Genomic DNA, 20,652 nt, shown 5'->3' with positions numbered 1-20,652 from the left:
AACTGTGGCTACACTCCTCAGCCGTTAAACAGTGGGGAGAAAGCCAGAGGCATAAAAAACCCCAGAAAGGAATGCTTCAGCTGAAGAGATGAGTGGATAAGGAATGTCCAGAGATGGATAATCTGGGTGTAGGTCCAACAGTAGAAAGTCTGGATAGCAACAATACAGTACAGGAAAAGGCAGGCAATCCGTTAGGCAGGCAGGAGTCGGTACACAGGAAGCACAAGAAAACGCCAATGGGGGATGAGGCAAGGCAGTCCGTTGAACAGAAGGTGGTCGATACACGGGAAGGCAAAGCTAAGGTAAAGACGGGGAGGAAAGTAATGAAAGAAGGCAAGACAGAGGGAAAATAACACAAGACAGGAGGAAGGGACAGGAGGAAGATGGGAGCGGAAGGTAGAATGAGGAGGGTCAAGGAAAACGGAGTCGAGAGGATAAGATGGAAATACAAAGAGGGAGGACGGAAGGAAACAAGGCGAGTAAGAGAAAAACACTGAGGAGCGAAGTACAAGGAGTACGGCAGCGCAAGCGATCAGGAAAAACTGTTTGTTGCAACGCATCCGACCCCGGAAGTGTGTGGCTTATATACGGGCGTCGGAATGCGTAGAAAAAAGACTAGACTCGTACTCTGCGCTTCGTTGTACGTGAAGGAACCAGTAATGGAGGACGCAGCTTCCATTTAGTCCAAAGCCGCCAGGTTCCCTGAGGTGTGACACAAGGGCACATTCATGGCATTGGCAATGCATTAGCAAATATGCCAAAAAGCACACAGTGAGAAACACTAGCAGCCATAACTCGCCCAGCAACTGCAACGGATCAGGAAATAAAAGAAGCTTGTTTGGGTATTATACCCAGGCCGAAAGGATTCCCAAGTAATTACATTTAGGACATGGATAATATTAAAGCAGTAGTCACAATTCCCATGAAAAAGGGATCCTATTCATTGATTAATCCGTAATAGAGCAGACGGGGGGGAAAAGCTAATAGCAGTCACACATGCTGGATTTGCATCTACCCCTTTTGGGGTTACAGCAACTGCACAGCTGCTCCTTGACAGGTATTGGTGGCCAGGATTAACGTTAAAGTATACATAGCGAACTGTGACACATGTCTGAAGACTACTGTGGACCACAGCAAAAAAAACCTAAAGAGGCTCCTTTTAAGAAAGGCAACCTCGCCTTTTGAGGCTCAGTATCTGGATCATATAGGCCCACTACCAGCAATAAATTAAAGTACAAATATATGCTATTAAAAGTGGATTCGCGCACTAGGTTCACCTGGATGATTCCTCAAGAGAGCAGACTGCAAATCAGTCATACAGGCCCTCCATGGTGTAGTAGCTATGACAGCAACTCAAACGCTCCATGCTGATAATGGACCAGCTTTCGCAGGGCGGTCCCTGAGAAATGCCTTAGAGGCTTGGGATCAGAGCTTTACTATTCCCATCCCTTTCATCCTGAGACAAATGGGATTATCGAACAAGCCAATCATTCCATAAGTGTTAGACTAAATGCATCTTTTCATTGAGGGTAACTGGGTAGACCATGTGCCAGTTTAAATAATTTACCATGCCAATCTCTATGCAACAAGACTCCATTTGAACTCTTGTTTGGGAGAAAGAGATTTATGCCTGATCTGCACACGCTCCTGTGCCCCCTCTCTAGGCAAGAGCAACTGCTAGCGACAACGCTTCTGAGGGAATTTCTCCAGGTAGAAGCTGCTGAGACCACTCTCAAAGCAGGAGATTGGTTCCTGGAGAAGATCCATGATGAGACTCTGTTTTGGCCCGTCCTACAGACAAGCAGTAAAAGTAATCACAGGCCTCAAAATTCTCTCGCCTGCACCGGAGAGTGCTTTTTTTGACAGTGTATCATTTTAATTTTGCTAGTCCAAGCGGGCGAGCCTCTTCATGACCTCTGTTTATAATAAAGATGCTGCAAAGTCTGTGAAGCCTCTAGGTGGCAGCAGTGCACTGTACCAGCATTTAAATGTTCTAACATTTTTCAACAGTGTTGCTACCTCTGCATATTTCTATCCTCAGTCAGCAACCTTCCGACAATAGTTAAGTCTGTTGTGCCTGGACATTAATATGCTTCGAGTAGAGGTGCTGCAGTTGTATTATATACATTTAAGAAACTTCAATCACAGAGTTGATTTTGTGATCCAATTGCACTTGGATCTGCACTTTCCACAAATTCCACATGTGTTAAGTAGGGTTGATAATTGGATATTTGTTTATGGTCAGTTTCATGCATTATTTTAAAATTGCCATAAATAGGCAGAGGGAGGAGCTCATTTTCTAAAGCACATGCCAGACTCAAAAGGCTGTAAATTTGCAAAACAGATAACCCATCTTGAAAGTGTGCATCATGGCAAAAGAAGCAGCAAGATTCCAAGAAACAAGTTTGTATGGTGTAACCAGGGAAAGTTGTGACTGAAAAGAAAATGGATCGAGCCACAGTAGTAGGCATTGGTACAGGAAAATAACACGTAGCAATGTTGTAGACTGGTCTAGCGGTGCAATAATAAAAGGGCACTTTTTTCCATACGCTTCCAGAAGAATTGAAACACAAGTTAATTGGCTACATGAGGAGGATGAATTTGAGGGTGCTAAGGGTCGAGGGACTTTGGTAAGCTATATGGTTTTGAGCACTGCATGACAAATGTAGAGTGCACCTCTGCCATACTGATGACCTCTGTGTTGCATTTCAAAAAGGAGCGCTCAGGAATTGGAGGGAGAAAAATGTTTCCAGAGGTGCTGATGGGTGCAAAGCGCAAGTATTAGAATCATGGGTGCCGGTGTAATTCTATGTGATTTGTGGCTGAGAATTGAGTTTGCATTTTATCAATTGGGCCGAGCCCAAGATCATTCATTGGAAAGCCTGCACTAGAAGATTAGGCTACTTGTGGGCATGGCATGGGTGGCAGTGGGCTAATGATTTGAATAGTATCATTGCTCCATGAGTGTTAAAGTGGCATTTGTAGACATATTGTTGCAGTGCTTGGTGATGGACTTTGTGCGCACTGTAAAAGCTGGACAGAGGAATAGGTTCATTGGGGGCAAGACGGAATACACCATGTTCCAGGGTTCAGTATTAAGAGTTTGAATCTGGGGAGTGCTGCCTACTGATGAATGATATACTCCCCTCTTATGGTATAACATTTGCACATTCCCTATGTTTGAAGACCTTTTTGTTTTTGCTTTATCCCCTCGCCACTATTTCCCATCACTTGTCTTTGAAACGCAATTTTCTTGTAGAGTACATAATACAAATTAATAATAAATAAAAATCAATATTGATGCTGTTACTCTGTTGGATATGTCAGGAGATTTAGGAGTGTGTGATCAAAGCTCGTTTTTCTTTTGGCGTATTTTTGTTTGAGGGGCTGCTGGCGGTTTGGGAGGGTGTTCAAAGTTGTGGTTTGAGTATGATGAGGTTACTCTACTTTTCTAGCCCCATCATTGGGGCTATTCACTTGGTAATCTACAGAAAGATGGATTATCTCAATCTTTTTTTCTTGGTACGGCTTGTATGTTGGTGCTTACTTTTTTCATTAGAATCTGAGGGAGCAGTATTTGTACACTTTCGGAGTAGCCGGGTACGTGTGGTACTAAAACTGACTATATGGTTAGTTATGCTGCTTCATTTTACATGGTACGACGTTCATGCATTGCCTATTTTCTTTTTGTTTGTGGCACTTTTTGCAGAAAATGTTTTACCGAAGAAGACAAAACCTGAAAATATGGGGTGTTGGGTTGGTGTATAGGGGGGGGGGGGAAGGATTAGAACCCCCCCCCCCCCATTTCATTAAAAAAAAAAAAAAAAAAAACATTCCGGCAAAAAAAGCAGCAGGAAAAAACTGGGGATGAATGAACATAGAGCCATTTTACATAAAGGGATTGAAATCCCTCATCTAAGCCACCAAAGACTCTAATCTACAATGCATTAAGGATTTGCAGGGGTAAAGGGGCACAGTCGACTCATTTAATTCAAAAAATTTAAAGAGAAGACACTTCTGTTATTGTTAGACTTATCGTCAGTATTTGACATTACACACCACAAACTTCTACATAACAGATTGCTAACTGTGGCAAACTGCTTGGAAATTGCCGCCGTTTGGTTGGCCTCTTCTTGATCCAAGGATATCTAGAGTGGCAGTGCCTGGAGCCCAGGCCAATATAGTTCTGTCCTGCGGTGTGCCGCAAGTATGACCTTTTGGACAATCTGGGTGTCCAATTTGCAAATTACGTGGATGATGCCCAGATCCTCATTGAATTATCTGGAGTACACTGTAAAGGACAGACACAAACTTTGATCATAAAATTCAGTTTTGGATGGTGCAAAACTCTCACCCTCAATGACTAAGGCCAAGCTTCTTATCATGGCCTCTGGTCCTCTCCTGAAGAAGATCCATATCCAATACTCCCACTCTGTAATTGCGGCACTGTTATTGCTGTCTGTAACTCTGTGAAAACTCCTCTCGGGGTGTATCTTGATGCAGAACTATCTATGAAGAAACTGGTCCCACAGCTACGTTAATCATGCAATCATGTAATAGAGCTGCTACATCAGATTAGGCCATATCTCTCTATTGCTAATAGAGCGCTTCTGGCATCTTCGCTTGTGAACTCAAGGTTAGACTACTGTAATTTTATTATGGGGACTTTCACAAGCTAATCTCCACCTCCTGACCACTCAAAATGGGGCTTTAAGAGCAGTATTCGGGCTCTCGAGGCACGACCAAGTAACTGTAGTTAGGAGAAAGTTGCAATGGCTTCCAGTCAGGCAGCGAATAAGGCACAAGGCACTGTCTCTTGCCTTTTTAAATGCCAGAATAAGCGAGCACCTCTATTTCTAGACTATGAACTCTCACGCCGTGAGCTGCGCTCCTCTGTTTCTCAGCTAACTGCATTTTTGTGTGAAAAAATGTGGGGAAACTACTTTTCCTGCTCCTCATGAATGGCATGCCCCTCCATTTGGTATTAAAATTTCTCACTCTCTAACAATCTTTAAGAAAATTACAAAAACTCTTCTTTTTAATCTGGCTGACTAACTTCTTTCTGCTGGCTGATCTTACTGTACTTTTGTTGCTTTGCTTTCCTCTCGCTTGCTGCACTGTGAGGCCTTTGGGCATGTAGTGCCTTACTTAAAAATTGAAATAAAGACTCTTCCATTTGAGGTTTCATGCATCGGGACCTACAAAGAAGGCAGTTGGGGTGATTCTTATCCATGTAAGGCAGACCTGAGGCGTAGATATATTCTTGTGAGTGTATTGGTTGTATAGAAATCACTGTGGCATCGGGATACTCTGCTCTAAAGATGAGGTTTATCAGCCACTTTTACTCCTTTAAAAATAGGGCCCCAAACATCCAAAATATCTACATGGATCTGTTTGGACCAGTAGTGTACACCTAGCGCTACATGAAGCGCTGCTATTACCTAGCAAGAAAGGTCAAATGTGTCTTAATATGGACAAGTAACTTAAATCTGTTTTAGTCATTTGTTTGCTTGGTCAGTACTCCCATTGGGAATGAGACTTACTTTTTTACTCACTTTTACTCTGACCTTAAAAAAATTGGGAGTAAAATACCCCCACTTCAGAATATTATCTTGGGCGCGCTGTATACTCAAACAGTGGGCAGTTGCTCTTCATCTCAGATTGTAGACAATAGACTTTGCCAGGGGAGAAGGGGCTTTATTCATCTGAGGCATTTGTATATGGTGCCAGACAGTGCTCCAGATAAGACTTTGAAGTGGGAGTGTTTTACTCACTATTCTTTTTTTAAAGTAGAGTGAAATGGTTTATTAGGGAGTAAAAATGTAAGTCCAATTCCCAATGGAAGTATGTACTCTATAAGTGAGTAAAAATGTCTTAACTGGGAAACTGAATCTTTTTGTAATCATTTCTTTGCCCTAGTTATACATACACATTAAAAGATGTATGTTTGTCTTCCGATTAGGCAGTTTTAGCAATTTCTTCCCGTGGGACTACGTTGCACTGCTGTTGCAAACCTATATCCATGGAGCACAAGGTCATGTCTGTGTCCCATTTTACTTTTTGTTGGTGAGTATTTTTACTCATTTCTATTTTTGAGAGGATTTCCCTATTTTTAGTAATTAAAAGTGGCCGATACACCCTTTATTTGTAGGGCTGGTGCCAGTGGCTCTTATATAGGTCAGTTGTGCATAGGCTTTCGTGGGATTGATTACTGACTCCCAACAAGATTAGGAGGAGCTGGTGCTCCATGTTGTATGCCGTTTGTTACATTAAAAAAAACAAGATTCCTTTGCTGCTCTGTCATGCATTCTATGGACTCCCCACTAAACCCCTGCTTAAATTCTCCTCCCAGGTAGCCAGGGGAAAGGCAGATGCTTTCTGATCCTCACCTTGTGGGTGGTGGTCTGTGGCAAGATCACTTGGGAGGAGAAGGGGTGCAGTGGAATGAGAGGATTCCATGGGGTGAGACAGTATTTGTCTTCCTTTTGAGGAGATCTCCTCAATACCAAAGTATGTAATGGCTTGTTGTAATAAGTCTATTTGTTCCCCAAACTAAACATATAAATGTGGGTGATAACAATCACAAGGGCATAGGGAGGAATACAAACACTTTAAAATCCTGTGGACTTGTAAAGCGAAAACCCTCCCTAACGCCCAAAAATCCAATGATAGGAAATCTGGGAATAATTGCTTAAAACCACTGCATTCCACTTTTCAATCAAGTCTGGTGACTGATCCTCAGGATACTCCTTGATGCTATCAGAACGACCCATCAGAAAGGCTCAATCTAATAGCCTGAGGATCCCTAACTACAAACTAAAAAAAAAAAACACGGGAGGCTCCATCTTCCCAGTCATGGCGGCACAACTCGAACTCCATACCAGTCACCTTTTTAGAGCATTACCTTCCTTCCTCTCTTTTAATGTTAAGCATTGGTTACATTCCTGTGACCAGTGATTGCCTTTTGATTTATGAACTGATGACCACATGATTCTGCATAGTATACCTTTCTTCGTACTACTGTATATATTCTGTATGTGTCTCTTATTTTGAAGTACTTATCACCTGTAACCTTTAACTTGTAAAGCGCCTAGATGCCTGAGGGCTAGGCACGCTCTATAAATAGACATAACATAACTATAGGGAACAAACATGAGTTTAAAAGTGAAATCAAACCCGAAAAACTAACTTTTCCACTAAGGACTTAAAGTTCCATAATTCCCCGAGTACCTGGACGAAGAAGAGGGTTAAAAAGGTACAATGCTGTTGGAGTGGCCAGATCGGTAATAGTAATGACCAACACCTGAGGGAAACTGAGGAGCTTAAATGGGAGACTGAGGGACTTAAACGGCCCTATCTGGTGCAGGCCAGAGTGAAAGAAGCACAGTGAAGCAGGAAGCTGATTCGTACAGGCTTCAGAAGCTTGAGGGAGCAGGTGCCGTGACCAGTTGCCGGTCATGAGGGTCTGTGCATTCAGAAACATGAAGTGCAGAGATTGCGCAGCGGGAACCATGCAAGATGGGAAGCTTGCTCTCTGATGGACCCGTTCTGAAAAGTCTGCGAGGAAAGTGCTCTATCCCAGGAAAATGTCTCTGGTGGCTGGCGTGCACCAGAAGGTTTCGGGATCAAAAGAAAATGCCACTGCAGGTGGCGCAGACGACGGTGGCCAAGGAGAAGCAGTTTGCTGGATCACGAGAAGCCACAAGTCCTAAGGGGAGCTGATGCGCACGTCTTACCTGGTGAGTTCAGACTGGTAGTGACTCAGGACTTGCATTTCTGGAATATGCAGCAATTCGAGGGGGTGATATTAAGAAATGCATACAACCATTGACCAAGCCAAGAGACTAAAATCAAGGCAAATCAAATCCAACAGATACTGCAAAGGCAAAAAGGGGCTAATGATGGGTCCATAAATTTTAAAAGCTAGTATAAACCCACATTGCCAAAGCCAAGGGAGGATTCCTATCCTTGTCAGTATTTGTTTACTTGCGCCGTGAGGAAACCAGAGTGGCAGTAGGGCTGCCCTTCTGGAGAATGATTTCAGGGGCAGGGGAGCATTATTTGCAGAGAAAAACAATGTCTATCTTGTTTTACCTGAAGAGGTATGTTTGAAGCTGCAAAATGAATATTGTGAAGCTGTTATGAATCTCTTGGTCTTAACCACAAAATCACTTGTTGTGAAACACTGGGCAGAGGAGTATACCCAGATGGCAAATCTTTGGAGGAGTAGAACTGACATGTAAACCAGGTAGAATCTAAGTGCTATAAAGTGATCCTTACAAAGATAATTGGTATTGCTTATGGTGCTGTAGATGTAACTGTGCAAAGCTGCTCTAAAGAGTTGTATTTCTTTTGAACTTTCATTTGTGGTAAATCATCCTGACCAAGAAAATTATTGTTTCGTTTGACAGAACTGAGAAAATGTTCCTTGAGGATAAAGCTTATGCTTGTTGAAGGAAGAGAAAGAACTTTCTATTTTCTTTGATTCTATCGAGTATTTGAACTTTCTGTTGACACGTTAGAGTTGCCAAGAACTGTTAGAACTTTTGTTTCAAACTAAGGATTTCCTTATTTCTTTTTGGAACTGTGGAGCACATCCTGCCTAAATCTGGGGGACGGGGGATTCACCTCCCCCTCCCCTATGAGTGACAGTTAAATTACAAAATCAATTGTTATGCTAATTTTGATGTCTTTGAACTGCCATGCATCTCGTCCTGCTTTTCAAGTATGTATAGTGTGAAGGCCAGATATCCATGTTGTAGTGTTTTCTTTGTTTGAGGCAAGGAAATCTTAGTTGGGTAGGTATAGGGAGGCATTTATTCAACCTTCTAATTTAATAAAATGGCATGTGTTGAAAATCCTTCACAAAGGTGTCTGCTTCACGCTTCTGAACCCTCAAATCTCCCACTACCAACAGGTTTGTGCATTGACTGCTTGCCTATCTCTGAAGCGGCAGATGCATGGCTTGCCGGATTTGACATGGGTACTATTGATATCTCTGACCATTATTTTGTTACGGTGTGCTTGTCAATAGCATCTAAGGGAGCATCAAAGTCTTTGGAAGATGAGTGAATATCTACTCAAAGAGCATCTGTTTTAAAGGGATGATTGGCAGTCATTTAAATGACCAAGCTGACATTTCTGTAGAGACATTGTCAGAATTCAATCTGTTACTTGGTGGTGGGGGGGCCTTACTATCTCATTAGTTTACAGCTTGAAGAGTGCGCAGACTGGGATTGGAAAAGCTTGAGGGGGTACTTTGCAAACCATAACACAACCATAAAACTAAACCCAGTAACATTTTATGGCATATTCTTGCAGCAACTAAGGGCCTGTTCAATATTCTCTTCGGGAGAGCAGAATTGTTCCTATTATGCAGTAATTGTTTTAGGTAACATTTGCACAGAACTGGTACATATTCCTTTCCTGATTCAACCCCAGAACATTTTGCTTTATTAGTGGGATATTTTTCATTAATACCTCAGTGAGTGGGAACCTTTTTCCACACTCACATAATCTCTAACTCGCTTTATGGGTGTAAGTTTTGAGACTTTTCATATTGTCTTTTTTATACTTATCCTCTTTAACAACTTATTGCCAATAAGTGCCTGTTGTCGCTGGGTTGCGCTAGGGGCTCCCCATTTAACTTTCTTGTCCTAACCTTGAGTGAACTATAGTTCCCAAGGGTAGAAAGTATCTTTGGATCGCTTTAACATTTTGTTAGGTGAAACCAGCCCTCCCCAATTTATGTAGCTTGCTGGGGAGATGCAATGTATCCCCTTTCACATTAAAACTGCAACAATTCTGTTAGTGGCAAGCTTACCTTCAATGGCTGGTGGCAGTGATACCTTGTATTCATTTGGTGCACCTTTACTGCATCTGTGATCACAGCTGCAGTAAAGGCACTTAAGGTTGCTCATTTTACAAAAATGGCCCCCGGTCTTCTTTTTTTTTGTGCCATTTTAGTGTTTCTTGTCATTTCTCGTTCCTTCCCCTGACATCCAGGGTGGGAAATTCCTTTGTGGGGTCTTCGGCAGGGTCCCCTGGACTCCCCGCCCAGGATCCAATCTGTCTGTGAGAGCAGAAAGCGAGGGAGGAGTCCAAAACTCCCCAGCCCTTTGTATTACGCCTTGTTTGAATGGGGACAACCCTTTGTATTACGCCTTGCTTGAATGGGGACCAATCCCAGTGGTGGAGGGGGGGCATAGGCTGGCTGTCCTGATTGGACAACCAGACCGCCCCTTCTTGTAAAATGTGGGGAGAGAATGCAGAGGTTGTGCTGAAATTCCTGATATATACTGCAAACCTGGAAGCTGAAGATATGTCGACCACTGGAACTTAAACCGAAGAGGATGACAAGAGAAAAGCGGCAAACGATTTCCAGCGACCGGAGAGCCTGCTATGTAACCAGAGCCTCCTGTAGCCCTTCAGTCCAATCGACCTGGGGACTCCGAAAACGGCGACCCGACCCAGAGCCTGGTGAGACCCACTAGACTCAAGGAGACCTGCATTTTGAGCCATCCCATGCTTTGCTGCGACCTTGCATTGTTATGCTTTGCTGCGACCTTGCATTGTTGCAATACCCTGGGACCTCGAGCCATCGTGCAGTGCAGTCTTCCGAATCTCGCTGAAACTTGGTGGGCATCCTGGTGGATCTCCAGAGACACGAATCGAGTCCGTCCCCTCACAAGAGTGCTGGACCTTTTTAACGACGAGAATTCAACCGCGATTTTCTGTCTTCTGTGCTCCTTGAAAAGGTGACGAATCCGCAGAACCGCATTCAGCCGCGAGGGAAACCTTGCCTAGAGCCTTATTCATCAATCCCTACTGCAAGTCCCTTCTGGGGTCTTGTTTTCAGTCTCCACGACAAGGAATGTTTGGCTGCAGTTCTCCTGCTAAAGGTTCTTCAATGCAGAGGTACTGTGTTGGCTTGGGTGTGTACTTATCTTAAACCTGTTAGGATTTCTGTGTAGCTATGTGGTGTTTGATTGGGAGGTCCCTCGTCCAGTACACCCATTCCCACTGCTAGGACCCTCTTCTAACTCTGAAGTGAAGTACGTACTTGTTTGCCCAACTCTGACTTTTGCTACTAAAGAACCTATTCTGACACTGCCTGTGATCACTAGTACTAGTGACCCCCCCCCCCCCCCCCCTTCTGCCACTGAGAACACTTGTGCTCCAAGAATAAGGGAAAGATTTTGAATGGTTTGGGACTCCTGCCTAGAAAAGAAAATGAGTGTTTAAAAGTTACTTGCAAAGAGTTGGTTGGTAACTGTAATTCTAAGAGTGAACAGTTGCAAAAGTTCTTATTGATTTTTGAATGTGTGATGCACTATTCCTAAAAGTATGGTTAACCTCTTTTCTTCCTTAGCCACTGTTTTGCCAGTCTAATAGAAAGTAGATATGAGGGTATTTTACTCTCCTGTGATTAGGTTGTGCCTCTTCCCCAAAGTAAAGTGTTGCTATCACCAGATTAGTCCCTTGAGGATAATGTGTCCCCCAACTGGGTCTTGCATCCCCTGCCTTGCAGCTAGCCTGTCCTTTTCTGCATTAGGTTGGTGACTAATTAGAATAACTATTCAGTAAAGTGTACATTGGGTTTTACTTTTCCCCCTCCATTGTGATGTTAAACAAAAGTATGTGGGTTTTACTTGCCTTTTTGGTAGCTGTGTGCCATCCAAAGTAAGTTAAGAGTTACTGCTTACCTCAATCTGGGGGTTCCCTGATTTCAAAAGCACCTGTAATTGTATATTACATCCATAGGTTTTACTCACCTAGTGTAACTGTTATGACAGTTCTAGGTTTTTACTGCACCTAGAATAAGTGTTTTACTATTCACCGAAAGTATATTGTCCAGTTGACTGATTAAGTGATTTGTGATGAGAATCATTATAAAACTGGAAGGGTCTACTGCCCTTGTATTACTGAATGTAATTGTAAAAAGTAACCATTGGTTTTTACTCCCCAAGAATAGGCTTGACCTATACTAAATGTGTATGAAAAGGTTTTGACTCCCCTAGAACTACTGTTGGGTACTTCAAATAAGGTCTATACTTGGGTCTGTGTACTTTAAAGTATATTGTGTTTTTATATTATGATTTCATATGTGTTAGTACTTACTTACCCCTAGATCTATCTGGGCCTGCCTGTATTTAAATGAATCCTTTATTTTTACAATACAAAGTGTTTCAGTTTCTTTGGATCATTTGTATGACCATTTCATTTGTACTGATTCTACAGCCCTCTCTCCGTCCTAAAATGAGCCTGGCTGCTCTGTCTACGCTACCATGAACTCAGGTGGTACAGCCTTATAATAAGAGTGGAGTCTTGTACTGCCTCAGTTGAATGGTTTTACTAAGCCCTTAACTGGTCTCTAGAAAAACTGTCTTAACAAATGGCACTATGAACACTGGTAAACTTGCAAATGAAAAGTCTGTGGCTGAAGTCCATGAGTGAGGCAAATACTGTGGTCGATGCAATGGGCGCCCTTAGGTTTGAGAGCTAACTGGAATCCTTTTGGCGGTTGTACCAATGGTTATACTCTATGTAAGACTTCTTAGTAGACCACATGTTCAAGTTTGGAGAATATAAACATGACCATATGGTCCTTTTTGAGAGGGGAAAAGAACTACCAATCAGGTTGGAGACGGTCTTGCGCTACTCCAAGCCAGAAGCTCCATAAGGCTCCCAGACCTTGGGTGTTTTTTGATGCAGAGGAGATGCATTGCACACAGTGGCTTTTGCATCACTTGGTCTGAAAGAGGCTGAGAGGCTATTATGTTGAGGCCCTGGCTTGTGTGTAGGATAGAGAAGTTCCGTCAGTTTGGGGCAGAAAATTGTTTTTGTGATCGAACAGGAAGGGGTTAGATTGAGTTTAGAGGAGAATTTTGTGAAGTTGCTAAGGAAAGCGACTGGATGGAGGAGTGTGAAAGATTTCTTACAAGGCGCTGGTCATGTAAAGTATCCACTTGTCATTGATTTATCTTCCCCCAACACAATTAAATGTTGACATTGAGATTTAGATACACTAACCTACACTTTACTACTGTATATCATGGAACAAATGCAGTTTTGTAGTAGCAATACTGTAATTGTGCATTATATTTAACAAATTAAATTTTTAGAAATGGAATTGAATGACAAAAAAAAATGTTCACACATACTAGCCTTTGGCAGACAGGATACAGTTTGATTAAAAATATGATCCCAATTATTTCTGGTTTGCAATAAATTGAAAAAGAAAAAATAAATGTGCATAGCCCTTCCACACTGGCCTTTTGACACATGAGTGGAGTGGAAGATTACTGCTCCACTCTCCATTAGCCCCTTTGCAGTGAACAGAGAAACGGGTGTAGAGAGCGCTGAAGGCAAGAGGAATGCATGGCGAGCTGTGCTTTCATTGAACAGGATCACTTAAATAGCTAGCTTTGCTACACAAGTTCCAATTTGATTAGCAAACCTACAGAATTGCATAGCAAATTGCTACGTTGCACCGCTTATTTTATGCCTTGTCGGTGGTGGGTCCAGTGATTCCTAACAAAATAGACTGGTGTCTTCCATTTCACATTAGTGATTGCCACTTCTTGCAAATTGGCAGAGAAGCTTCCCATTTTTAGGAAGGGTAATGTCTCAATCTTTCAGGATTAAGTCCTTATCCCTTCTGTGCTGTCATTGAAAGGAGAATATTGTGTATCCTATGCCCATTTGCAGATAACTGATCCCATTACTGTAATGAGCAATGGCTACTTAAGACTCCCCATTCTCGTTGTCTGTAAGAGGTGGTGGGTTGTAATGAGACCCTAGCAGAAAATTACGGGCCAAAAGGTGACAAGCTATTGTGGTAAATCTGAATGGCGTTATCGTTTTATCGTTGTATACTCCACACCATTTCAGCGAGCAAATTAAGTGATAACTGTCTAATGAGATGCTTTCCTTCCAATTGGCATCGTCCAGAGTATTGGTCTGTGCTCTCATTGGGGTATCCAAGTTAGGGGAGTGCCCTCTAGCATGAACGATAAGACTGCTACACTTGGCCTACACTGGTTAATGCACATTTTCAGTATGTACACACTGCTCCCAGTTCCTGCTACCATGTACCTCCCGCAGTCCTCTAAGAGTACCCGTCTTTTATTTGGTCTACCATATCCACAAACACTAGCACCCTGTGTATGACAACCAAATGTCTGCTATCTTGTGCTGGACGGACACACAACTGTTTTTTGGAGTATGCTGCTAAAACAAATACGTTTGATGGTTTGTGGTATGCACTATTGAGAAATATACCAGTAAAAACTGTATTTTATTTAACAGGTTTTAACGAATAGTCACTAGCACTCCCTTGGAATTATGGGCCCACTTGCAGTCCATGGTACTATACGAATCCGTTGTATGAACATTGGCACTTCAAAATGGAAGGAAGGTCGTTTTGAGATTTCAGAAAAAGATGGCAAAGTTAGCTTGTTGGTTGTCTACAATGCTGGAGGAATTCCCAAGCCATTTAAGGTACTTTCCATGTTTATTTTTTATATATACATCACAATGATTTACTTTTTGGTATAATCCAATTTAGCTTGTCTGTCTTCAGTAGAAATCCATTAGTAGCTATGCTGCTTTTTTACTGTTCAGGGGAATCACCCAGTTATAAATATTCACCTAGCCAGTATTGGGTTTTTTGTGGTTCTACAGAGTCCTCTTTTGATAGGTTTGATTTAAAATGTTTAGGTTTTAGGTGATCAATGAATACATATACAAGAAATGGAAAAAAATGTAATTACAGAACATGATAAAATCCACGTTATCAAGTCCTACAGGAAATGACCAACACAGATGAAACGTGATTTCCACATAAAAGGTTCATAAAACAGTTTGGCGTATAAAATCGTTTACCTGCATACGTTCTAGAGCTCTAATCATTAAACTTCTCCTTAACCAAGCACAGTGAAGATCTTGCCACAACATAAACCGCATTCAAGTTCGAGATAATTTGCGGAAGGACATTGCGTGTATGGTAGAGCGAATGCAATGAGCGATGTGGCTTGAGATATCTAATCTGCAAATTTCTCATTGCATAAGAACACAATGGGTTGCCGGCTCTCCCTCCCAACAAACCTCTATTATTAGTAAAGCCCTTTCATGAACATGTGAACTTGCCCACTTTCAAGGAGTTCATGCGGAATTCTAAAAGTGCGTGTGCATACGGGCGTGGAATTATCTGTTTCAAAGCATCATCTTTATAACAATTGTGAGCCCAACAGCAGCCTTGAACAGAAATTCTTCATTTTCCTATCTGAAAACAGAACGGCTACTAGTTTCACTTGGTATTTAGTTCCTTTGGTAATGGAATCCGGGTGGTCCCAAAAGCAAGCAAGATCCAGTGCAAGTAGCCATTTCTTGAAGTGCAACAGCCAAGGAATGTTCGCCTCCCTCTTCCAATGACATTACATGTATCCAAGCCTCTCAATACCATAGCCTAACCCCTAAAGCAAGTGTCTCGGGCCCTATTGTACGAATTAGTGCATTTTGGAGAGCTTAAAAGAAGCATAGAGCGGTTTTTCAGAAACTTGTTTTCAGTTATGAGCATTGTATATTGGCATAGCCCCATTAGTGCAGATGATTCCATGTGCATCATTAGTGCAGAGTTCCATAAAGTGCAGATGATTTTGCCTGGATTGACTTCAAGGGCAGATATAACCGCACACCCACCATGCCTAAAATATTTTGCATGGCACTGCAGTTCTTCCCGAAGGTGACGTTTGCTTTTACGAGCTGAGCCGTCCAGAAACTTTTCTGCAAACCTATTGCTCAGCTAGTCACAATCTAGGTCTAAAAATCATGGTTTTTGTCTTGCTCGCGATTTCTAATCCTAGTTCTTTACACAAGGGTGAAGCAATTTAATGTTTCTCTAAGGCCCATAGGGGTGGTCGACAAGAGGACTGCATCATACGCAAAGCATAGCGTGTCTTCTGTCGCCCATTCGTATGGAGGATGTAGGCAATATTTACTCCTCAATCCATTAATGTCAATACTAAACAGTAGTGGCGTGAGGATGCACTCTTGTCTTGCATTTCTCACAACCAAAAAAGATAGCTGGACAAGCATCAGTAGATGGCCTGGGATGTGGTCCAATAATGTCTGCCATAATACCCTTTGGAAGTTCCTCAGATGCAGTTTTCAGATCAATAGATACTGCGTATAAGATTACGTTTTTGTTATGAGAAACGGGTGAAACCCCTGAGCTAAGGTAATTTTACCTTACTGGATCCCTGCCTGGAGATGGCTTATTAAGGTCCCCTCTAGCTACGCATTCTTTCAAATTCTACATAGTGTATATTGTGATCCAGCTTGTATTTCTTACAGAATGTTGCTAAAACGTATGGACTTTATTTTCACTGTCTATTCACATCTGGTGTAATTGAAACAAAGCATTTTCTGGATGCTTGGTGTTGTGTACAAATATGCGTAGACTCTGTTGAATGGGGAATAGTGCTCATCGCCAGTTGATCTAATGAATAACCCAAACATGGACTTTTCTGGAGATTATAGAGCAATCAAGATTGTCCAGGCTTACAGCTCAGGCAGTCTTGATTCTATTGAAGACAAGGAAGCGAGCATTTTGCTTTAACTTTTATTACTGCTCCAACAGCAACTTAAGGTAAACTTGGTAACACTTTTTTGTTTCCTTCCATCTTTCCTGGAAGTGTAAAACATGAGGGTAACAGTTTTGAAAACCAGTTTAAAAAAGGGTTTCTGCACTACCAAAGCCCACAATCCTTTGAGTCCATGTAGTCCTGCCTCAGTCTTGGTCTATAAGAGAACTGGAGATGCCTTCCAACTCCCCTTTCTGAGGCAGCAAACCAATATTCGCACTAACTTCAACAGTCAACTTGAACCAACAGGAAGAAAAACTGCCGTTGCACATTCTCGCCGGAACCTTGGCCTTGAGATGGCGTAGCGGAACCTCACTTTCGATTCCTCCGAGGCGTAAATGCGTGGTCGCTCTCAGGTTGCTTTCTGGTCCTCCCCTGTAAGGAATGGAGACGTGATCATCAGGGTGGGTTTTTGTTTAACACATCTTCATTAAACAGTTCATGATATTGTCATGACCCAGGAGGGTGGGATATAATGCTCGCCTCCTGATGTTTAATAGAATCAAGACTACTTGAGGTGTAAGCCCGGACAATCTTCTTTCTAACAAGACTGAGGCGAGCATTATGCTTGTTCAAAGCTATTTAATTACTCTATTAGCTATTACAGAGACATGCTTGAAATAGAAAGTCTTAAAAGTACGTTCATTAGACCAGTCTGCTGATTTCATGATGTCCTGCAAAGGAACGCCTGCCGCAAATGCGCTGGAAGCCATTGCGCCTCTCGCTGAATGCGAGCCAAACTGGGATAAAGCTATTCCTGCCCACTGCATTATCTCTCTAACCAGCCTCGCTATGGTGGCTGTGGCTACTGCATGAAAAGACTTTCTTCGCGCAATTAACAGCTGGGTCACCCCATTGTGCTACACATAACTTTGTGTTATCTGGAAAGTAGGGATAAGAAATAATCGTGGCGTTGGATTGCGTCCTATTTGCTACATTGAAGGCTACCCCATCTGGGTAGAAAATCTTCCTGTCTAATGCCAGGGCTTTCACATCCAACACTAGCCTACATGCAATGACGCACAAAAGCATGGCGAGTTTCCCTGATAACTGCGATCACAAGAGATCTTTGTTCTCTGGCCAAGCTGAGAATAACTGAAAGACTCTACACACATCCCAGAGAACTGAGTATTTGGGCTCGGGTGGCTTCCTCATTTTCACGCCTCTGAGCAGCCGTACTACGGCGTGGTGCTCTCCTAGCTGGTGTCCCTCTACTTTGTCATGCCTTGCTGATATCGCGGACCTGTACACCCTTGCTGTCCTGTAGGCACAGCCTTCCTCGAACCTGAGCTACATAATTCAGCATGTGTACTAAAGGTGCTGAAATGGGATGAACACCGATGCCTGTGCAGTACGACGACCATTGTTCCCAAGCGGCACCATGGCTCCTAATGGTGGAAGGCACCCACAAGCTTCTGATGCAATCTGCAGCGAGCTGCGAAATGCCTGGCAGCTCCCAACTTTGCCTGAAACCCTGCACGCTAGCAGGGTAAGTGTGCCCTCTGCTATGAGAGGGTGAAATTGGCCGTCGGGACCCTGAAGAATGTCCTCCCTGTGAGGAATCACTCTCGAAATCTGAAAGTTCCATCACTACTGGAAAGCACGGTTGGGACTTCTACATCGGTACCACGAGCACTAGCTCTGCCTGTTCTCTCCTCACTTCGCTACTGTTCTCGTCAGCATGATACATTGAGGGAATGTGTAATGGAGGACATATCTCCACTGATGCAGGAACACATCTGTCCCTGCTGCCTCCGGGTCTATCCTCCAACTGTAGAACCTGGGCAGCTGAGTATTGAGCCTGGTTGCAAACAAATCTCGGCCTAATGGCCCCTATAGCCTCTGGAGGCTATTGAAGATGCTCGGGAGCAGCCTCCAGTCGCTGGAGTCTACCAGATATCGTGAATTCCAGTCTGCTACCGTATTCGGACCCCCTGGTAAATATTCTGCTGATAATATCATCTGCTGGCATAAGCAATGATGCTAAAAATCCTTTGCTAACTCTGCCAACATCCTGGAAGATGTTCCTCCTAGCTTGTTTATACCGGACTGCTGAAATGTCCATCTTGAAGGACACAGCAGTTCGCTCGGTCCCTGGTGAATGCTCTCACTGCGAAGGAGCCTGCTAAGAGTCCCGACAGTTTGTGGAGTCGAGCTCCTCCTGCGACCACTTCACTCCTGTTTCCAGATCTCTGCACCGAGCCCCCCAGCCTGCCCTGCTGGTGACGGACTCTATTACTAAATCTGGAGTATCTCCGAAGATTGCTTTGCCGTTCTAGGCCTCCAAGTTCTGCAACCACCAATGGAGTTTTGTCACGGCTTCCTCGTCTAGGGTAACCAACTTGTGCTAGCCTAGCCCTCCCCTGAGGTGTCTCATGGTCATCGGGCCAAGGACCCAGACCTTACAGGGTAACACACACACAGGAGGCTCGGATGGACACCGTCCTGGCGCCTTTGACACCAGGCTCATAAAGAATAATAAACATTTGGGTAAAAAAAATACCTTTATTATGGACATAGCACTTCATTTTGGGTGCACTGTGTATTTAACATTGGTACTCTCCTCTTTAAAGCAGACGCACACTTGAGGGTCTACTGTAACGCCTGTATCTATGGCCCTCTCGGCTAAATCCATCATTTTTGTGAGGGGCCACGCTCTGCCAACCCCTTTTCTTACATCCTTGGAGGACTTTATTACAAACGTGACCATCTTGGGGTCGAGATCTGGGGTGTCTGTTACCTTACCAGGCAGCTCGGGCCTGGGGCATTCTGCTCTCATTTTAGATCTGATCTCTCGTTCGAGAGGTTTTCTGATATGGAGAGTCATGTATTTGGCAACTCTGGCCGACGGCACCCAGTCCGTAGACTTAGGATGTCTTATTGCTTCTGGATTGAACCTATTTCCTAGACCAAATCCCAGACGAAGGTGGTCTATCACCTGGGGGTTGATGTGGAGATATCCCCTCCTCTCTGCTCTCTTCATCTGGTGTGTATCCAGCATCCTCTTCTCCAACATTGTACACCCGAGAGCCTGGCACAGTTTCCCTTCTCATAAAGGCTTCCTTCAACCTAGAGTCAACTGGCTCTTGGGGCATCAAGCCTGCCCTTTCTGGCTGGCTCGGGGGCGTCGGAGTCTCTGCTCTGCCGAGTCTTCTTACTGCCCTTATGATCAACCCCAAGGTTGTGGTGTCTTGCTGAGGTACCCTCACCGGGGCTGAGCACACTTCTTCTTGGACATTTGTTGGTCGGCTCTTTGCTTGTTTAGCATGGCCTCTCATTGTTCCAACCTTTTGTAAGAGGGAGCACCCCCTCTGAAACGGCTTGAGATAGTGAATCTCCCAGGATCATTTTAAAACTGTGGGAGGTGTCCTGGTCTACCTGTATGGGCTCCTCTGCCCATTCCTCAGAGCTCCACCCTGGAGAAGTAGATTTTGATCCTCTGGGCTCAGTATATTGTGCTATGATCTGACTGGGCTGGCACCTCAGCTCGATTTTATTATATTTGTTTATTTTGTACAGGTGCTACAATGTTTGCCCACACTTCCAAATCACTTTTTTAAAAGGAATAAAGATTCACTCGCGCTGCACTGTTCTCTTGTCTTTCTACACTCGAGAAATGAAGGATGAGCACGGCGTGCAGTGGCTGCTGGGGCGAGCTTGCCTGCAGCTGAGTTCCAGCTGGGTCCTAAAGGCCTTGCGGGAGGGGTACTGGTCGCACGTATGAACGCTTGGTCTGAGGAGGCGGGACCAGGTGCCTAGTGTGAGTTCATTTGCTCGCGGCTCCGGCTCTAGACCGCAGGAGAATGCAGGTCGGCGAACGGGGTGGAAGATCCCCTTCGGGTAAATTCGGAATCAATGCGAGGTAAACGCCATCTGGATTACTCATTAAATGAATATGTAAATATACCAATATATACGCTGCAACGAGTGCACTATTCCACAGAATACATGCATATAATGTAAAGTATGTAAGTTTGCATGCGTATAGGATAACAAGACTAAATAT

The 20,652-nt window shown here is 43.5% G+C and overlaps 1 protein-coding gene across 2 annotated transcripts in view; it reads left to right on the top strand.

Annotated features, from left to right (window-relative positions):
- Positions 1-20,652, top strand: part of USP37 (ubiquitin specific peptidase 37) — a 724,569-nt gene that overhangs the window by 13,971 nt on the left and 689,946 nt on the right. For both annotated transcript variants that reach the window (XM_069616844.1, XM_069616843.1), the window contains exon 2: positions 14,311-14,502. In XM_069616844.1, coding sequence (XP_069472945.1) covers positions 14,347-14,502 — 156 coding nt within the window. In that variant the 5' untranslated portion in view covers positions 14,311-14,346. The remainder of the gene's footprint in view (positions 1-14,310; positions 14,503-20,652) is intronic.

Source organism: Ambystoma mexicanum, chromosome 9 (genome assembly GCF_040938575.1).
Source record: "Ambystoma mexicanum isolate Mex_15411 chromosome 9, UKY_AmexF1_1, whole genome shotgun sequence".
Classification (NCBI taxonomy): Eukaryota; Metazoa; Chordata; class Amphibia; order Caudata; family Ambystomatidae; genus Ambystoma; species Ambystoma mexicanum.
The sequence above is the reverse complement of the archived record's forward strand: the minus strand, read 5'-3'. Positions and strand labels throughout refer to the sequence as shown.